Here is a 21,592-nt window from a genome sequence, read left to right as displayed (position 1 = left end):
AAAGACTACGATGCATACAGAAAGGCTCTGCACGCCTCATCCTCGACATCCCCCGCCACAGCCACATCACAGCCCACCTCAGAGACCTGCACTGGCTCCCCGTCAACAAGAGGATCAGCTTCAAGCTCCTCACCCACGCTCACAAAGCACTCCACAACACCAGACAAGTATACATCAAACGACTCACCTTCTACACCTCGAACCGCTAGCTTCGCTCTGCTGACCTCGCCCTCGCCACTGTTGCACGCATCCACAGAACGACCACCTGTGGGAGATCTTTCTCCCACCTTGCTGCCAAACATGGAACGCCCTCCCTATCCACCTGCGACAGACCCAGGACCTGCTGACCTTCAGGAGACCTCATGATCTGGCTGTTGGAGCAGTAGCAGCACCCCTCCCCCCATAGCACCTCGAGACCCTCACAGGCGAGTAGTGCACTCTACAAATGCTCTGGTTGATTGATTCCGAATGTCAGTTGGGATCAAATGCTTTAAATATCAGGTGAAGTTATTGGTCAATTTTTGGTTAGAGTGGCTATAGTAATATTTGCATGTGTATATAAACTATGTAATGGGTGGCAGAAGATTTATATTCAACCCGTCAGAGGTGGTTGCCATAATTTTAAATTTGCAATTTTGAGTATAGGTGGACACATTAAATGCAAAGAAGCGGTTGTTTAGAATTAAGTTAGAGCTGTATCAAAAACATGCAATTTAAAGATGGCTGACACTTTTCTAGGCTTGGTGACCACATTAGTTGATGGCCTGTGGTACAGGCAGATTTTAGTCGTAGAAAATGTATATAGTGCTACATGGCATAATCCAACCCGATCGTGGTTGTAAAGAGAATTACAAAATACGTTCATGTATCATGCTAACTTTGCAGTTCTTTCTGTGATTGCTCTAAAGTACTTTGCTATAATAATTTCTTTAGTGACTTGTCTTAGGATGGCTGACATGTTCTGAATTGTTAGCATTTACACTCAGGCTTTCAAAATGGCTAACTGATCCATACATATGAGCTGGGGGGTCTATGGCGCGGTGTATTGACAAAGGTTGGATGTAAAATGTCTTATGTTAACTATACTTGAGCGACACTTCCAGGATAGCGCGTATTTAAAGACCACAATCTCAACATGGTGCCCTTTTGAAACACTATGTTGATGAAATAACACACCAGCTGGCTTGCTACACAGGTACTAAACAGTGTAATATATGCAAGAGAAAGTATGCTTAGATTGTTGAGCTCTAAATCATAACAAAAGGGTGGGGGGGGGGGGGGGGGGCGGCCGCACTGGACCAGATAGGTATGGTTACTTTTGATTTGATTTTTGTCATGATATATTCTGAGTGAGCTATATGTATTTGTTCTAATCAGTACAGTATTGGGTATTGGATATCAAGTATTTGTACAATTACTCTAACTTGCAATGGATGGATAAGAAGATGTTCCAATTAAATGCACTTAACCTGGCATTATGTGGTGAAATTAGTTCATTGTGGTTTCGGGTTATTTAAGACAAATTGAATATGATGCTCCGTTTTCCGATGTGCCATTTAACTTGCTTTGGATGTGCCATGATGAACAAGTTACTTACCTTCGGTAACGATGTATCTGTAAGAAACATTAGTTAGATTCCTCACCTTAGAATATCCCTAGGCATCAGACTGGATCCGGAAAGATTTTTGTAGCAATACCCCTTGCGTGTCGCTAGGCGTCGTCTGCGGCTCCGCGTCAGTCGTTGGCATTGTGCGCCGGAATGAAGTCGGAGTACTTAGACGCCGCCCTGGCGCGCTGATGTCAGTTCATGTACATAGCTTTCCGCGCCAGGGACGCTGAGCCATGCAAGAGACCGACACTGGTGCCAAAAAATCTAGGGCCCTGAAACGGAGAACCTTAACCCTAGATGTCGGTTCGCAGAACGGGGAGGCTGGGTGGGTCGGTGAGGAATCTAACTAATCTTTCTTACAGATACATCGTTACCGAAGGTAAGTAACTTGTTCATCTGAAAGAAACACGTTAGTTAGATTCCTCACCTTAGAATAGATACCCCAGCAATACCTATCCCGGAGGTGGGCCTGCGAACCAAGATCACACCAGAAAGTCCTGGAGAAGAGAACGGCCAAAGCGGCCATCTCTCCGGACTTGGCTGCTTGGCGAACGTGTGCAGTGAAGCCCACGTCGCCGCCTGACAGATGTCCTGCAAGGGGACTCCCCGTCCCAGGGCAGTTGTCGCCGCTGTGGCCCGGGTGGAATGGGCTCGCAGCACAACAGTAGGGTCCTTTTTCGCCTAAGAATAGCAGAGTTTAATACACATCACGACCCATCGCGAGATGGTCCGCTTGTGCACAGCTTTACCCTTCTTCGCACCTACATATCCAACAAAAAGTTGGTCGTCCACCCGGAACTGGTTTGTGCGGGCCAAATAAAATGACAACGCACGTTTTGGTTCCAGGCGGTGGAGCCTCTTCATCTTTTGAAGGATGCGGAAAGAAGGTGGGCAGGTTGACAGATTGTCCGATGTGAAAGGGAGTCACGACTTTAGGAAGGAAAGAAGGACGGGTCCGGAGGACAACCTTATCTGGATGAACCGAAAGGAAGGGAGGCTTAGCTGACCGAGCCTGGAGCTCACTCACACGCCTAGAGGAGGTGATAGCCACCAGGAAGGCAGTTTTCAGAGTCAGTAGACGAAGTGGACAGTTGTGAAGGGGCTCAATGGGAGCGCACATAAGATAGGTAAGAACAAGGTTCAAGTCCCACTAAGGCATTACGAAGGGAACAGGAGGGAACATATGAGTAATGACCTTGAGAAAACGGGAGACAACAGGGGACTTGAAAAGAGAAGGCTGATCAGGAAGCCTTAAGAAAGCAGAGATGAACAAGTTACTTACCTTCGGTAACGCTTTTTCTGGTGGATACAGTATCTGCCTGTGGATTCCTCACCTTAAAATATCCCCTGCGCCAGCATTCCACGGAACTTTTCTTCCCAGCACTCCACGTCGACGTGGGCGGCGTCACAATGCGCCGGCTCCGCTCGCGACTCCGATCGACGTCACCGGAGCCATAAGAAGCCCACGTCGGCGTGATGACGTCAGTTCCGCCCCTTTTTTCCATGCCTTCGAGGCACATGGACGGACTGACAGCAATAAACATACACAGCATACACAGTACACAATATGCAAAGCAACACACACAGTGTGAAGATTAAATAAAAAGGCAAAAGAAAGACATAATGCCTCTGGAAGTAATAAATACATCTTGAAATACCAGTAAACTGAAACATAAGCAACAGGACATCAAGCATAGAAGGACGGACAACGGGGAGGCGGGTGGGTCAGTGAGGAATCCACAGGCAGATACTGTATCCACCAGAAAAAGCGTTACCGAAGGTAAGTAACTTGTTCTTCTGATGGATACATCTGCCAGTGGATTCCTCACCTTGTGAATAGATTCCCACAACAGTCCCCACTCCCGGAGGAGGGTGTCCATCCTTCTATACCAAAACGTCCTGAAGCACAGAGCGCGCGAAGTGGCCCTCCCTCCTCATCTCTGAGTCCAAGCAATAATGCTTCGCGAAAGTATGGAGGGAGGCCCACGTCGCGGCTTTACAAATGTCTGCCACGGGAACACCCCGGGCCAAAGCAGATGTTGAAGACTTAGCTCTAGTAGAGTGAGCACGAATACCCTCCGGAGGAGTCTTACCAGCCAGGGCGTAGCAGATCTTGATGGTCAGTATAATCCATCTTGACAGCGTGCGCTTGTGCACCGCTTTACCTTTAGAACGACCAACGTAGATAATAAAGAGCTGGTCATCAAGGCGAAAGTCCTTGGTTCTGTCCTGATAAAAACTCATAGCCCTCCTTGGGTCAAGGCGATGGAGTCTTTCCTCCTCCTTGGAGGGATGAGGGGGTGGATAGAAAACAGGGAGGGTAATAGACTGCCCCAAATGGAAAGGAGTAACAACTTTTGGCAGGAAGGCAGCCCTGGTCCTAAGAACCATCCTTTCAGCATGCAAGGTAAGAAAAGGAGGTTTGGAACTTAGAGCTTGAAGCTCACTAACCCTCCTTGCCGAGGTTATGGCAACAAGAAAAACCACCTTAAAGGACAACAGCCTCAACGGACAGCTATGCAAAGGCTCAAATGGGGACCCCATTAGAAAGGTTAAGACAAGATTAAGGTCCCACTGAGGCATTACAAATGGAGTGGGAGGAAACATGTTTGTAAGGCCCTTGATGAACCTCAGAACAACCGGAGATTTAAATAGAGACGGTTGATCTGGGAGGCATAGAAAAGCCGATAAGGCCGAAAGGTAGCCCTTGACCGTGGCCACAGCACAACCCTGCTGAGCCAAGGAAAGAGCAAACTGAAGCACATCAGAAAGATGGGCTTTTAAAGGGTCAATGGATCTCTCTCCACACCATTTAACAAACTTGGACCACCTGTAGGAGTAAATGGACTTGGTGGAGTGTCGCCTGGCCGATAAAATAACGTCCACCACATCAGGCGGGAGAGAGAAGGAACTCAGGTTGCCCCGTTCAATCTCCAGGCATGAAGGTGCAAGCTCTGGAGGTGGGGGTGTAGAACCTGCCCCTCCGACTGCGAGAGGAGGTCTGCCCTCAGAGGGAGACGGAGCGGAGGGCACGAGGAGAGGTGGAGAAGATCTGTGTACCACACCCTTCTTGGCCAATCCGGGGCAATCAATATAACTTGGGCCCGCTCTTGGCGAATCTTCCTCAGAACCCGAGGAATCAAGGGTATGGGAGGAAACGCGTAAAGGAGTCGTGAGCCCCAACTCAACTGAAACGCGTCCCCCAACGCCCCCTGCATCGGATACTGGAGACTGCAGAATGACAGTCAGTGCGCGTTCTCGAAAGTGGCAAACAGATCCACCCGAGGAGTTCTCCACGTCCGAAAGACGTGACGAACTACCTCCGGATGGAGCCTCCACTCGTGGTCGGCGGAGAACTGCCGACTGAGACTGTCCGCACGCACGTTCAGCACACCAGCCAGATGATTTGCCATCAGACAAATCTGATGGTCCTGAGCCCAGGACCATAGACGTAAAGCCTCTCTGCATAGACAAAGAGACCCCACTCCCCCCTGCTTGTTGACATACCACATCGCGGTCATGTTGTCTGTCAGGACTTGAATCGACTGACCGCGAAGGGAAGGGAGGAAGGCCTTGAGCGCCAAACGAAACGCCCGCAATTCCAGAAGGTTGATGTGAAGCAACCTTTCCTCTGGAGACCAAAGTCCTTTGATCTCCAGATCCCCCAGATGCGCACCCCACCCTAAAGTGGATGCATCCGTTATCACTGTGGCCACCGATGGAGGTAGATGGAAGGGCTTTCCTTGAGACAGATTGCCCTCCACGCTCCACCAAGACAGATCCGCTGCAGCTTCTCCGGAGATCTTGATCGACTCCCCGAGATCCCCGTTGTGCTGATACCACTGCTTGCGGAGGCACCACTGGAGCGCCCTCATGAGCCAGCGTGCATGGTTGACCAACAGAATGCAGGAAGCGAACAGACCGAGCAGGCGAAGGACCTTCAGAACTGGAACAACCGCTCCATTGTGGAATAAAGGGACCATCTCCTGAATGTCGAGAATCCTTTGAGGAGGAGGGAATGCTCGACACACAGTAGTGTCCAGTACCGCTCCTATGAACAGGTTGCGTTGCGAGGGCACCAGGTGAGATTTGGGCACATTGATCGAAAAACCCAAGTCGAATAACAGCTGAGATGTTACCTGCAGATGATGCTGCACCATCTCTGGGGACTCTGCCTTCAGAAGCCAGTCGTCCAGGTAGGGGAAAACTGGAACCCCCGACCTCCTGAGATGAGCAGCCACCACTGCCATCACCTTCGTGAAGACTCGAGGTACGGTAGCAAGACCAAACGGGAGGACCACAAACTGGTAGTGTTGTGCCCCAACCGTAAAACGGAGATACTTCCTGTGCGACTTCAGGATTGGAACATGAAAGTACGCGTCCTGCAAGTCGAGCGACACCATCCAATCTCCTTGCTGCAACGCCTGAAGAACCTGCGCAAGGGTCAGCATCTTGAATTTCTCCTGCTTCAGGTAAAAATTCAAGATTCTGAGGTCCAGAATCGGACGCAACCTTCCGTCCTTCTTTGGAATCAGGAAATACCGGGAGTAGCAACCCTGACCCCTTTCCTGCTCTGGAACCACCTCTATCGCACCCTTCTGAATCAAGGCTAAAACTTCTTTCTGCAGGAGAAGTAGATGGTCTTCCGAGCAATAACCTTGGCAAGGAGGGTAAGGGGGAGGAAACTCCCGAAAGGGAAGGGCGTACCCAGTCTCTACGAGGTTCAAAACCCAAAGGTCTGTTGTAATAGATTTCCAACCCCGTAGAAAGTAGGACACCCGACCCCCCACAGGTCTTACATGATCCGGGATGGGGGATCTAGGGCTGCTTCCCTGAAGCCTCATTGGGAGCAGAGGAGGAAGTAGAGGGGTTGCGACCAGATCCTCTCCGACCCTTTTGTCTCCCTCTATAGGACTTATAGAGGGGATTCTGCTGCTGTTGTTGCTGATGCTGTTGGGGCTGCCGGTAAGAGCGAAAAGGCGATCTTCCAAAACCCCTAAATTTTCGAAAGGACAAACCCCTAGCAGGAGCTTGCAGACCCAAGGACTTCGCAGTCTGCCTGCTATCTTTAAACCGCTGTAGGGCAGAATCCGCCTTTTCCCCAAACAGCCTCTGTCCGTCAAAAGGCAGATCAACCAGCGTAGCCTGCACATCAGCTGAAAACCCAGAGGTACGGAGCCAAGCCTGCCTCCTTGCAACAACAGATGACCCCCATGATCCTTGCCACAGAGTTCGCAGTGTCCAACCCTGATTGGATAACCTGTCTGGCAGCCGCCTGAGTGTCCGACACAACCTCCAAAAAGGACGACTTATCCCCTTCAGGCAACTTAGGGGCCAAAGACTTAATGGAGTCCATTAGTGCATGCACATAACGTCCCAACAGGCATGTGGCATTAGTTGATTTCAACGCCATACTCCCCGTGGAAAAGGTCTTCTTGGCTGCCTGATCAACCTTTTTAGATTCCCTGTCAGCCGGAGACTGAGGGAAGGCACCCGAAGCATGCTTGGAACATGAAGCCTGCACCACCAAGCTGTCCGGAGATGGATGAGTGGACAAGAAGCCAGGATCCCCTGGTGCAACCTTGTATCTTCTTGCCACCTGCCTACACACCGCCGGAGATGAAAGGGGTTTCTTCCACACCTCCTAGACCGGCTCCAAGATGGCCTCATTGAAAGGCAACAAGGGCTCTGATGACGAAGTTGGAGAATGCAACACCTCTGTGAGCAAGTTGGATTTGTACTCCACAGAAGGCAGCTGCAAATCCAAAAGTTCTGCCGCCTTCTTGATTACCACATGATAAGGAGCCAATTCCTGAGGCGGAGAAGACCTGGCAGATGCATGCTCCCACTCTGGGGTTGTATCCAAACCACTAGCCTCATCAATACCTTCGAAATCATCCGAGGAAGAGTCAACCTCACCTTCTTCCACATCCATCCGATATCTCTTTTCCTCCAACACCCTCTGGGCCTCCCTCCTCGACCGGATCCGAGGGGCCGACGTCGACGCCGCCGTACGCGGCGTCGGAGGAGCCAAAGGTACCGGAGTCGGCGGCGCCATAGGTGGAGTCGGCGGCGCCATAGGTGGAGTTGGCGCCACCATAGGTGGAGTCGGCGGCGCCATAGGTGGAGTCGGTGGCGCCGGACGCGGCGCCGATGGAGTCGGAGTCGATGAAGGCTCCGAAGTCCGCTGGTCCTTCCGAGGTCGAATCGGACCCCCAGGCGGCGCTGGAAACTGCCAAGATGGCGCCATCGACATAAAGGGGGCCTGAGCATACTGCTGCGGCACCCCTAGTGTAAATGCCATCGGACCCACGGGACCAGTAGGTGCTCCGGATGGGTAGGCTGCCCTATTAAAAATGCCATACATAGCATTTAAGAAACCGGTAGAATCAGTACCTGGAGCCGGGAACGGAGGAAAAGGAACAGGTCCTGTACCTCCTTGTGGAGTCACCGGCATCGGCTCCACAGTATCTTCAACCGGAGCCTCAGACTCTTCAGGCACCGGAACAGACTCCTCCTGCTCATCTCCATGTAAGGAAGCATCCGACTCCACCCGTTCCGGAGTCGACTCCTTAGACGGATCCGATGACCGCGTCGGGGACTGAACCGGAGTCTGCTTCTTCGAAGGAGAACACCTCGGTGACTTCAAAGGTGATGGAGAAGGAGACAAGCATTTGCTCCGGCGTCGAAGCCGACCTCGACTTCTTTGACCTCGAGGACCGACGTCGAGAAGAGTGTTTCCTCTTCTTGTGGTGCTTCTTCGACCTCGAAGACTTCGACGTCGACGACCCCCTCTTCGACTTCTCCTTCTTCCGTCCTCTCTTCTCCTCACCGATCTTCTTCATGAAGAGCTTAGTCTTCCTCTCCTTGAGTGCCTTCGGGTTCATGCTCCTACAGCATCCGCACTCCTCCATGTCATGTTCCGAAGAGAGGCACCATAAACTGTTCTGGTGTGGATCAGTCATTGACATTAGACCTCCACATTCCCTACAGGGCTTAAATCCCGACTTCCTAGTCGAAGACATACTGGATTCAACAGATTAACACGGCTAAATTACAAAGTAGCCAACGAGCACTGGAAAAAAAACTTTGCGCGTCGAAGGCGCGGAAAAAAGGGAACCGACGTCATCACGCCGACATGGGCTTCTTATGGCTCCGGTGACGTCGATCGGAGTCGCGAGCGGAGCCGGCGCATTGTGACGTCGCCCACGTCGACGTGGAGTGCTGGGAAGAAAAGTTCCGTGGAATGCTGGCGCAGGGGATATTCACAAGGTGAGGAATCCACTGGCAGATGTATCCATCAGAATGCAGCAAGATAACCCTTTAAGGTGCCCAGAGCAGAGCCCTGCTGGGCCAAAGAAAGAAGAAAGAGGAGAACCTCAGAAACAGGGGCAGAAAGGGGATCCACAGCCTTTGCTGTGCACCATGCCACAAATTTGTTCCACCGGCAGGCGTATACCGTCTTTGTGGAGGGACGCCTGGCTGCCAGAATAACATCACAGACTTCAGGAGGCAAGTCAAATGGCATCAACTGCCGCCGCTCCATCTCCACGCATGGTGGTGGAGGCTGGACAGGTTCGGGTGGAGGACCGTTCCCTGCTGCTGCGACAGAAGGTCCTCCTGAAGAGGCAGTCGTATCGGGGGATCGATGGACATACTGAGTAGCTCAGGATACCAGTACCTTCGTGCCCAATACGGAGCCACCAAGAAGACTTGGGCCCGGTCGCGCCTGATCTTCTTCAGCACTCTGGGCAGAAGTGGTATAGGCGGAAAGGCGTACAACAGACCGCAACTCCACTCGAGACGAAAAGCGTCTCCGAGCGAGTGCTACCTTGGAAATTCCAACGCGCAGAACTGCGGACATTGCGCATTCTCTTCAGTGGCGAATAGATTATTATTATTATTGGAGTTTTATAACGCGCACGGTTACCCTTGAGCATCCCAGCGCCAATCGAAGGACCAACAGAGGCTAACACGTGACACGCTAGTCTGGGAAGAGATAGGTTTTCAGAAGTTTGCGGAAACGCCGAGTACAAATCTCAGCTCGCAAAACAAGTGGAAGCGCGTTCCACGCAGCGGCCGTGTTCACCGAGAACCTTCTTCCTCCCGTACGGGCTCGTCTTACTGTAGGAGACTTTAAGAGGAATTTATGATCCGAACGGAGGGCCCTTGCTGCTTTATAGGGTTGGATCATGTTCCTCAAGATTGCAGGCCCCTTCCCCTGCAGACTCTTCTGTGCCATGCAGAGAGCTTTGAAGGTTACTCTTTCACGCACCGGGAGCCAGTGCAGCGTCTTTAGAGCCGGTTTGGCGGACTGCCTTCTGGGGACATTTGTCAGCAGTCTGGCTGCAGCATTTTGCACCTGCTGCAGCTTCTTGAACGTAGATTCCGGCGCGCCCAGGAGGATTGCATTGCTGTAATCCAGCCTTGAGATGATGAGCCCCTGTATCAGCAATTTACGGGAAGTGTCTGGGAGGAGTGGCAGAATCTTGCGGGCTGACCGGAGCATACCAAAGCATACACCAGCGGTCTTTTTGGCGTGTGTTCTAAATGTCAGATCCTGCTCCAGCCACACCCCCAGGCTCCTGATCTCTTTCTTTGGGCTGGGAGGAACCCCCATGCAGTCAGGCCAACTGCTGGGAGACAGAGCAAAAGATGTATGGCCTAAGATCATGAGCTCCGTCTTTGACCCATTCAGTTTAAGGGATGAGGTCGTCATCCACCTAAACACTTCCTCCAAACAGGAATGAAGTATCGCCGGTTGCTTCTCTAATTGGGAGAGCCCCACAACCAACTGCGTGTCATCCGCGTAGCTGATGATGTTAAAGCCGAACGGAGACACCACATCCTCCAGTGGGGCCATATATACATTAAATAGGGTAGGGCTCAGCGACGAGCCCTGAGGGACCCCACACTGGAGGGCAAAGGAGGGTGACTTCCCACTTCCCTCCCACACTTCAAATGACCGTCCACCTAAAAAGGAGGCAAGCCATCTCAAAGCCAGTCCTGTGACACCCAGCCCTTCCAGCCGTTCGAGTAGTACCTGGTGGTTTACGGTATCAAAAGCAGCACTAAGGTCCAGGAGGATCACTGCCACTGACCCTCCTGAATCCAGAATGCACCTGGCTTCTTCCACCACGGCTAGCAGGGCAGTGTCAGTCCCCTGTCCAGGGCGGAATCCCGTCTGGGAATCCCGTAGCCGGCCATTAGTCTCCAAAAAGTTAGAAAGCTGGTGGTTAACCAGTCTTTCCGCAATCTTGCTTATACCCGGGAGCAGTGAAATCGGCCTAAAATTAGCCAGATCCGTCGGGTCAAGGCTCGGCTTCTTCAGGAGGGCCTTGACGACCGCTCCTTTCCATCCCGATGGCACCACTCCCTGTGCCAGAGATAGATTAATCAGCTCGGTCACTGGGGCCACAATTGTCGGTGCAGCCTGTTTTAGAAATCGCATCGGGACAGGGTCTTTAGGGGAGCCACTCTTTAATTTCCCCAGCACACTTCGTACATCTTCCGCAGTCACAGGGCCGAACAGATCCAACTCCGGTGTGCCTGCCCTATGCTGAGTAGTTGGTACTGCCACTGCGGTTAACTGGGAGAGTGAACAAAGGATAGTCTCAATTTTGGCGCTGAAGTAGGTAGCCAGCTCAAGACATTTCCCTTGGGCGTTATCGTGAATCACCGGTGGGTCGGGGGTTTTTAGCATCTCCTTTATTACCTTGAAGGACTCTCTCGAGGAACAGGTGGCTTTGCAAATTCTGTCATCAAAGTACTTGATCTTGGCCTCCCTTATCGAGTTCTTATAAAGTCTCAAGGCTAGGCGATACTCGTTCCTACTGGTTATCCCCCAGTCCTTTCTCCACGCCCGTTCTAACCTCTTGCAGCTCTTTCTCAGTGTCCTTAACTCAGGAGAGTACCAGGGGGCCGAGCCCGCTCTCTTCTCCCTAATGATCTAACCAAGGCTCTACCCACTGCAGAAAGAGACCTTGCGCCACGTCCGAGTTCAGACGCCATTCGTGATCCATCATGCACCGGCGGCTGAGTTAGTCTGCTCTGGCGTTCTGAGAGCCCGTGCAGATAGTGAACCACCAGGGTGATACCCTGTTGTTCCAGCCATGTCCAGAGGCGCAGAGCTTCCTGACAAAGGGTCCACGACCCCACCCCCCCCTGTTTGTTGCAATACCACATGGCGGTGGTGTTGTCCGTGAACACCTGCACGACACTTCCCCGGACAGAGGGAAGGAAGGCTTTCAGTGCAAGTCGGATCGCCCTCAGCTCCAATAGGTTGATATGGAGCCGAGTCTCCACCGGAGACCAGAGTCCTCTGATCTCTGCCTCTCCCATATGGCCCCCCCCATCCCAGGAGGGACGCATCCGTCACTACAACATGCTCCGGTTGGGGTAGGGAGAGGGATCTGCCGCTGACCCAATCGCGATTCGTGAGCCACCACTGCAGCTGGGTCGCAGTGCCCTCCGAGATCAGGACATGGTCGGACAGGTTGCCGCGATGCTGGGCCCACTGAAACTTCAGGTCCCACTGCAGAGCCTGCATCCGCCACCTGGCGTGAGGTACCAACAGGATGCAGGAGGCCATCAGCCCCAGAAGCCGCAGCACCAACCTGACCGAAACCCAGGACAAAGGCCGGAAGATGGAAATCAGGGTCTGAATGTCCCGGACCTACTGTTCCGGCGGATAGTCCCAGAACTGCGCCGAATCGAGAACCGCTCCGATGAAAAGGAGCTTCTGCGAGGGACTCGGGTGCGACTTCGGCACATTGATGGAGAACCCCAGCGAGTGCAGGAGGTCGGCCATAGTCTGGAGGTGGGAGACTACTTGCTGGGGCGAGCCCGCCTTCAACAGCCAGTCGTCGAGATAGGGGAAGACTGGAACCCCCGATCTGCGCAGATGAGCTGCGACCACCGCCATCACTTTCGTGAACACACTAAGGGCACTGGTGAGGCCGAAGGGGAGCACGGTGAACCGAAAGTGCTCCTGACCCACCGTGAACCGCAGGTAACGCCGGTGGGCAGGCAGGACAGGGATGTGAAAATAAGCGTCCTGCAAGTCCAACGCTACCATCCAGTCTCCAGGGTCTAGAGCAGCCAGAACCTGAGCTAAAGTGAGCATCTAGAACCGGTCCTTCCGGAGGAAGGCGTTGACGCTCCTGAGGTCCAAGATCGGGCGTAGGCCCCCTTTGCCCTTCTTGGGAACCAGAAAGTAGTGGGAATAACAACCACGACCTACTTCTGGACAAGGAACGCGCTCGACGGCCTCTTTGGCCAAGAGGGCCGAAACTTCCTCTCGTAGAAGATGGAAATGATCCCCCGACATACGGTGGTTCAGCGGTGGCATGGCTGGAGGGGTCGTCTCGAAGGGGAGGGAGTAGCCCCTTCGGACGATTTGCAGCACCCACCTGTCAGACTTGGAGCGCTAGTGGAGCAGGTGATGGCGAACTCTGCCGCCCACTGGCGTTGAATGGGCCTGAAAGCTCGGACTAGGAGGGCTTTGAGGCGGATGCTGCCGGGGTGGATGTGGACTAACCAGCACGTTGACCTCCAGTACCGCCTCGGCGGAATCCACGTCCGCGTGCAGGTTGGTTCTGCGGCCGGTGGCTGGGCGGACGTGAGGAGGCGCCCCTTCCTTGGCCACGAAAGGGACGAAAGGCGGAAGTTTGCGTCGGCGGGGCCGAAAGACCCAAGGACTTGGCCGTGGCCCGGGAGTCCTTGAACCGAGCCAGTGCACTGTCCGCCTTCTCACCAAAAAGGCGAGTGCCATCAAAGGGCATGTCCATGAGGGAACTCTGGACATCCCCCGAAAATTACGTGGACCTCAGCCAGGCGTGACGCCGAAGCGCCACCGTGGTGGAAATCGCCAGACCCAGCGAGTCCGTGGTGTCAAGTCCACACCGTATGGCATGCCGTGCTGCATCTCGACCGTCAGCAAGAGCTTGAGTGAGTCGTGTCCGGGCCTCCACCGGACACAAGGGCAGCACATCCTCCACCGTATCCCACAGAGAGTGGGAATAACGGTCCAACAGGCAAGCGGTATTTAAAGACCGCAGTCCCAAACTCAGGGACGAGAACAGTTTCTTGCCAAACTGCTCCAACCTCTTGGATTCCCGATCCGGAGGAGCGAACGGGAAGGAGGATTGGGAGGTTGAGGCCTGGATAACCAGACTCTCGGGGGCGGGGTGTTGGGAGAGGAAAACGGGGTCACCCGGAGCAGGGCGGTGGCGCCGGGCAACGTTCCGGTCCACAGGAGGGACTGTGGAGGGCTTTGACCAAGTGCCCTGCAGAACGTCAATGAGGGCCTCATTAAACTGCAGCAGAGGCTCAATGGAGCTTGCTGTCGGTTGAAGGACCTCAGTGAGGACGTTAGTCCTCACGGCCACAGCAGGCAACTCCAGCCCTAGGGCTTCGGCCGCCTTGCGCAGCACCACTGAGAAGGCTGCACCCTCCTCCGAGGCCACAGTCGGAGGAAAGATGAAACCAGCGTCCGGGGAGGTATCCAGACCGCTGGCATCCCCCAATTCCTCTGCCCAGTCCTGAGAAAGTTGGGCCTGAGCGGCCATAGGGTCATCATACCCCTCCCAGTCGCCCTCGTCATCCGATTCCCGATAAACAGGAGGAATGATCGGAGCCGGGCAGTAGATAAAGAGTTCACCAATCGGCGCCGGCAGCGGCGCCGGGCGGCGTCGGGCCCGGACCGGGACTAAACTGGGTAACGACGTCGTCCGGGGACGGCGTTGGAGGTGGAACCGGTGTCGGCGTTGGAGGTGGAACCGGTGTCGGCGCCGGCGGAGGAGGCGTCGTGAGGTCGACCGGCGGCGACCGAGATCCAGGCCTGGACCCCTGGGGGACCTGCGGCGTCGTGGCCGGAACCGCCGGCACGCGAGGTCGCCCAGTCGAGACCGCGGGGCCCAAAGGCGCGCTAGGCCCCTCATGGCCGAGGGGAAGGCACTGACCTCCGCCGGGGTCGCGTTAGTCCCAGGGACCGGCAGGTATGGGGACGGACCCTCGGCCGAGTCGCGTGAGGGGAGTCCGAAGAGCGATGTCGTCTCTTGGACTTCTTGGAGTGCTTCGACTTACCCGAAGACCCCGACGAGCGATGACTGTGGCTCTGTGATCGGTCCTTGGACCTCCTCCTGGACCGGGACTGAGAGCGGCGCGGAGCAGAGTGCCGAAGCTCGAGAAGCTTACGGGACCGCTCCCGCCTAGCTTTCGATGTCAAGGCCTGACAGTCGGGGCACGACTCCGCGTCGTGCTCGGCCCCCAGGCAGTAAAGACACCGGCGATGGTGATCCGTCACCGACATCAGGCGGTGACAGGCCTTAAAACCAGGCATCCTACCGGCACCAGAGTCGAGTCGATAGACCAAAAAGAGTCAAAAAGTTAGTCAAAAAATGACTAGGGGTAAGCTCTTCCCGGATCAGCGCTTACTGGCGCGGAAAAAAAGAAGAGGGCGGCGTCTAAGTACTCCGACGTCGTCATTCCGGCGCACGACATCAACGACGGACGCGGAGCCGCAGACGACGCCTAGCGACGCGCAAGGGGTATTGCTACAAAAATCTTTCCGGATCCAGTCTGACGCCTGGGGATATTCTAAGGTGAGGAATCTAACTAACGTGTTGCTTTCAGATAGTATGGTTTGGTAATGAAATACATGCCAGTTAACCAAACACAGGTCTTAGATTGTGAGGTATTGGCATGTAAAAATAGTAAATTGAACTAAGCCGTTTTATTGCTACAAGATGGGAATGAATGGTTGTTTCGTAACTTTGAGATCAGTTTTCTTTATTTTTAGAAACTCATGCTTTGGCTATTAATATCAAAAGGTGCTGATGTACCAATCTTTAAAAGACGCCACTTGCGGAAATCGGACAGGTATGAGAAGTCGAAGATGTTTTCCTTTTTTATGAACAATAATTTCTGACATTATACAATATTTTGTGTTCGGATTTATTAACAGGGAACTTGCAAACTTGTGAAATGCATTCAGAATATGTGAGATCATGAGAACAGATTGATTTTGCAGTGTTTCATTTAGTTAAGACATGATATTCAAAGCTTTTCGTGGCCTTCCTAAAAATGTATTTGGGTTTAGAAGTAAATTGATCCTCGAGATAATGTTTCAGACTGAAACATGAAATCTAAATGACAATTCATGGTATGAGAGTGCAATATTTTCCTACTCAGGAATGTTTAATTACTTATGGTATGGGAACTTGGGCATGTTAAATGTTAATAATGGTGCATTTTTTTTTAATGTAATATCGAATTCTAGTCCCGACAGAAGTAGTAGGTCAACCTCTCTATATTACTGTCATTTGATGCAAAATAATTCTTATTTCTCGTTTGAGATAGAATGTGATACATGTTTAAATTTGTACTAAGCACTTTTGGGGGATAAATGACTAATTTTACATGGTTTGTGTCGTATATTGGGGTATTTCTCCTTAGTGGTGATATACCTTTACAGGATGATAATTGAGAGTTACGTCAAGAGGCACTTTTAATGATTAAATTATCTTTAAACTGTGTTTGTAAATATGTTTTTCTTGTAGATTTGTAGAAACATATTGAGTGCTCTGGACCGGTGGCACTTCAGAACTGTGTTGTTGAATATGTATGAATGGACCTCATTACTACTTAGGTTTGCCCATTCCATTAGTTTTCTTTGATGCATTTCATTATCTCTTTAAAAATCAGGATTTTGGAACAGTTAACTCGGGAAAGTAGAGCACCCACTTTTGTGGAACGACTTGGGGTGCAGCAGCACATATCACAACCTTCCAAAACTATAAGTCTTTCTACAGAGTTGCAATCAAGACAACAGCAATGATCATTTGGTGTACACATGAGCACTTCTAAATAATCATAAGCTGAGCACGTTATGCCCAGGTGTTCTTTCATTACTAGCTTGCAGTTCTTATTTTACAATGGATAGCGCACATATTTTTATTTCCCATCTTCCTGCCTTAATCTCTTGTTCTACAAACGCACTATGCTGCTGAAAGGCACAAACTAATCCATACTCTCTCATGAGAAACTAAATGCGGTTAATGGAAAAGGTATCATAGTAGTTAAAATAGATTCGACATTTGTACAAGATGTTTAGAGTGTTACAAACTAGTCATAGAATTTCAAATTATTTCTATTAAATTCAATTAGTTGATGAGCTTACTTGGTTATGACGTTGCAGAAGAGTGGCACATATGGTTTTAGTTCTTCAGGAAGGAAATTCAAACTGCAAATAGCTCTGAAGTACACCATGCCATTAGTAGGCTGAGCACAGTACTGGACAGGCACGTCACCAGCTACAGGAAATCAATAATAGAAAAAATAAATATGGATTTTATTTACGCTACACTGTTATCCAGATGAAATATTGCTCATGGTGTTGGTAAACCAAAATGATTGATATCTGTGAAACCTCTTGGTGCTGTGAAGGCTGAGAGCGGTGACACCCACAGATGGTTTGGTAGTCAGTTCAAAATGTATTCGGTTAATTAAAAAAAGAACAGCCATAAAAGTACATCATTAAAAACGACACAAGATAACATAATAGAAATAAAGTGGATAGTTCAGAATAGCACATAATTCTAGTAAAAAATTTACTAATTCCCACAACCAGTACAATCGAATACATAATACTCTTCCCCAATTAGATAGCCTTCCGAATAAAAACAATGACATTAAAATACACTAGATAATCATCTAAAAACTACAAAACAGGCAAGGCCACTTTTTCTAATTCCCAATGTTCTGTGCCGGAAAAATTGGTTTAAGATAGTAACGTCTATAGCCAGAATAAAAGCTTCAAAATAGTATTAAGTGCATCGTGCTCTGCTGACTTACACCATCACATGGGCAAGGGATCGACTCGGGTAGAGACAACTTCACCGAGGGGAAAACTACCAGGTGGTGCACAATGCCAAGCCAGAACATGGTCAACACATATTGATTATTGGTAACTCTAGACAAATCTTATTGGTATCCCTCCTCCAAAGAAAGACATATACATACGGACTGTTGATTTCTTCGGTTACAAACCCCTTCTGAGATCCACCCTATGCCTAATAAAAGTAACTTTAATCTGATTTTTGCTAAGAATCAGGAACTTAAAAGGATCGTCCCACACTGGCAGTTCAAAAAGGGTGCTAACAGAAGAATTAATATACGACAACCACAAAATGCGTGAGGCATTATCCAGGGTTAAGCAACCTAAAATAATCGATTTAGTAAAATGAGTCTCTGCTTTTGGTCAGATTGAAAACCAAAAGGAGCACAGGTTTAACCACAAGCAGATCCTCCAAGTATTGTAATCCAAGCTCATGGTGGACAATACAATTAGAAGCAGAGGTGGGTAAACAAAGTAAGCGTTTGATAAAAGTGTTTTCCTCAAGTTGTAATCGCTTACTAGAGGTACCGCAAAAGGCCAGCCCCATCGGAAGCAAAAGCCGCCCCTCTAGCCTTATACAATTCTACCATTTCTTTAATTGGCCAGCTTCCAAACTTAGATTAAAACTTAAAAATTCCATTGGTATTCCTGGCCATTTTAGATTTAACATTAGGAACATGTTGGGTCCAGCAGCCATTGCTCGTAAATAAGAATCCCAAATAACAGAAAGAGTTTACACCAACAATAGGCGTATTATAGATAGAATGATCTACATTTTTGGGGGTTTGTGCCCACAGATCATTGTAACAGTTTTAGATTTATTAATCATCATACTCTTTGAGGCCATAAAGAAACCCAGCAATTTTTGTAGGCCAACCAGGGTTCTAGATAACACAGCATCATCAGCATATAACACTGGAATAGGACGCCCAGCAACGCAAGGAGCATTGGCATGTATGGCCTGTAAAAAAGTCTCTACCCCATTAATAAAAAAGGGAAAATAATAATGGAGCCAAAATACAACCCTGTTAAATGCCTCGCTCCACTTTGAAAGTGGTCCGTAGCGTACTTTACTAGATAGTTTTCTTGCAATTCTGTACTTGAATCTAACAATTGCTACTGGATCACCAAGGGGAGTCAACATTGACCATAAAATAGAGTGGGCAACTATATCAAATGCGCTACTTGGATCCGCAAAGCAAAGATAAAGGGATCCAGACTTGGCCTGTGTGAGAAGCTGGGTTAATGTTGCAGTAACCCTCCACACTTTTTGCCAGACTAGTGATGAACTTTGGCATGATGGGCCCTGGGTCCATGCCAATAAGGTACCCAGGGCCTGTCTTTCCCCAAAACTGTACCTTGTACACCCAATTGGCTCTCTCTGGCCACAGGTAAGCCCCTGGTAAATGGTACCACAGGTACCCCGGGCACTGTGACCAGGTAAGGCCTCTAAGGGCTGCAACACCTATTGTGCCACCCTTAGAGGTCATGTATCTGTACACTCACACACTGCCTTTGTTCTGCACCAAAACATGCAGCCTGCAAAGTGAAGAGTCAACATGGCACACATCCTTCTGTGCCGTGCCTACAACCCACTGTCCCGGCATGGATCAGTCACCCCTCTAGCTGGGTGCCCTATACCGGTGGTAAGGGTACAGGCGTATGTACCCCTACAGTGTCAATGTCAATTCTTAGACATTGTAAGTGCAGTGCTGCCATTAGGAGTATAGGGTGCTGGGAGTTTGTCAGTACCATAATGGCAAATTAATCAAAGAGGAGGGACTGAAGAGCTAATATTTTAGAGAGGTCCTGAACCCATGCTCCTCAATTATACCTGAAAAATATATAGGGTTGTCAGTTCCTCTATTTAATTTTCACTGGCACATACGTGAAAGGTGTCACTGTATGCCTAAAGATATCTGTCGCTTGGGGATCTTATTTCCAGATCTTGAATGCCCTCACACACCTTTTTAGGGGTGTCATGCTTCATCATTGGGCGCTCCTCGTCGGACCGGCACTACAACATCCAACGGGCCTGGTGGCTACTTTGGCGGAGTTCTTTTGATCTGTGAGGAGCTGTATGTGAAGTATATTCTTGTGGGCAATCAATACTATGTGTAATTGTAACGTGACTAAGTGATGTTAAAAAAGATTTTCAGGTCTGTAAAGTGAATTTATTCAGTACTAGAACTGGGTCTTGGGTAAAAACAGTGGTTTGATGAGCGGGGGAGACTATAACAGAGGATACCTGACCCTCTTTTTAATCGTTGGCATCCTGAATGAATTATTGGGCCGACTGTTCCCTCTCCCCCATGTGACATTACCTTCTGCAACACTAAGGTGGAAAGGTTGGGTTTTGCCCTTCACAGTAATCTATCTGTGAATCCATGATATCCTCCTATTGAGGAGGTTTCCCCTTGTGACGTCCTCCAGTGGTTTTCGTTACTACTCACCCGAGGTCCTGAAGAAGTGTCGCTCATCTTTGGAGCTTTCATTGACACGAAACCTGTTGACCTAAGACATTTGAATCGCCACCTGGGTACCTTAAGTCCTGTTGTTGGCACCACTGTTTTTACCCAAGACCCAGTTCCAGTACCATAATGGCTGCATGAAAACTAAGAAGTTTGGTATCAAACTTCTCAGCACATTAAACCCACACTGATGCCAGTGTGGGATTTAATGAAAAATGCTCTCAGAGGGCAACTTACAGAGCAGGCCCCCTTCCTGTCTCCCCTCATTTTTGGCGGGAAGACAGGCTGGAAAAATTAGCCTGTCCAGAAGGTGTGCCCACCTCTGCCAACACCACCCCTCAGGTGGGGGAGGAGAGGTGAAGCCCACTCTTCAGTGCCCACCATCTTGCAGATGGCAGGCACTCCCCAATTAGGATTAGGGATTGTGCTCAATCCCCCATGTGGGATGAGCACACCAAGGGTGTAGTTCCGCTTAGGTCAGTAGCCCATTGGCTACTGACCTCGAGACCCCTAAAACGCCCCCCTAATTGCCTGCAGCCTAAATCCGGAAGATCCCCCCTAAACGTGACCAGGAGCTGGTATGAAGATTTGACCCTAAAAGGCACCCCTGCATTATCAGTAACACTATTGTGATCAAATCAAAGTACATTTACCATTGCAATTCAAACTGTGTTACAACTGTATATTTACTCCAAAGTATTTCTCACTTACCTGTGTCAGGCTTGCTTGGTTCTAGGAATTCAAATAACTAAAAGAATATTTTTTGCACAAAAACAATTGGTCTGAAGTTCATTATTTGAGTTTGTGAATTTGCTGACTGAGTATATACAACAAATGCTTAACACTGTCCTCTGATAAAGCCTTACTGCTCGACCACACTACCACAAATAGAGTGTAAGGTGCTATCTAACTTTACATCTGCCTACCTTTGGGGTTCCACTGGAACCTGTGCACACTATACCTCACTTTGGTATAGTATTTACAGAGCCAGCTTCCTACAGCCCGATAACGTGATTGGTAAACAAGGTGATAACATAATATAAAGTCAAAAAAAGGCCGATATCTCAAAAAACTAAGCGTAGCTTTTGCAACTGCAGAGAAGTCATGTGATTCATAGAAACTTCGACTGGCCATCTTTTTAGTTTGTCTTAGCGCCCATTTGAATCAACGTTTCCACCGAAAAAGGAATTTGGAGGGTCCTCATTAGGACAAAACATTTTCAGAGCTTTCAGTAAATCCAGGTGTTCATGTGGACAGATATACAAGGAGCCGAATCAACAATGGGCAAGAAGTCCAGGATTAGGTCAGCACACTTGTGTAAGATCCGGACAGATTATAGAGGAATGAGTTAAGACATAGATCGCCAATGCATACAGTATCCAAATTAATATGGCCTATGAGTCCAACTTAATTGGGGAGGCACAATAAATTCAACCTGGATTCTGTTACGAGCACGGAAGCCTAATTTATCACCTTTTTCACAGAGCATTATTATCTGCTGTAGATCGTTTATTTGCTTATGTAGGAGTATTTGCTCTTTATGCTCTTGTATATAAAGGACTATTGTATACATTTCAGGTCTACTCATACCTTTTCTCACATTTGCTGATTGAC

At 49.9% G+C, this 21,592-nt stretch overlaps 1 protein-coding gene across 1 annotated transcript in view; it reads right to left on the bottom strand.

Annotated features, from left to right (window-relative positions):
- Positions 1–21,592, bottom strand: part of PITRM1 (pitrilysin metallopeptidase 1) — a 369,052-nt gene that overhangs the window by 187,054 nt on the left and 160,406 nt on the right. The window contains exon 16 of the mRNA XM_085631897.1: positions 16,791–16,923. Within this exon, the coding sequence (XP_085488023.1) occupies positions 16,791–16,923 (133 nt within the window). The remainder of the gene's footprint in view (positions 1–16,790; positions 16,924–21,592) is intronic.

Source organism: Triturus cristatus, chromosome 10 (genome assembly GCF_964204655.1).
Source record: "Triturus cristatus chromosome 10, aTriCri1.1, whole genome shotgun sequence".
NCBI lineage: Eukaryota > Metazoa > Chordata > Amphibia > Caudata > Salamandridae > Triturus > Triturus cristatus.
This window is presented reverse-complemented; position numbering and strand designations above follow the sequence as displayed.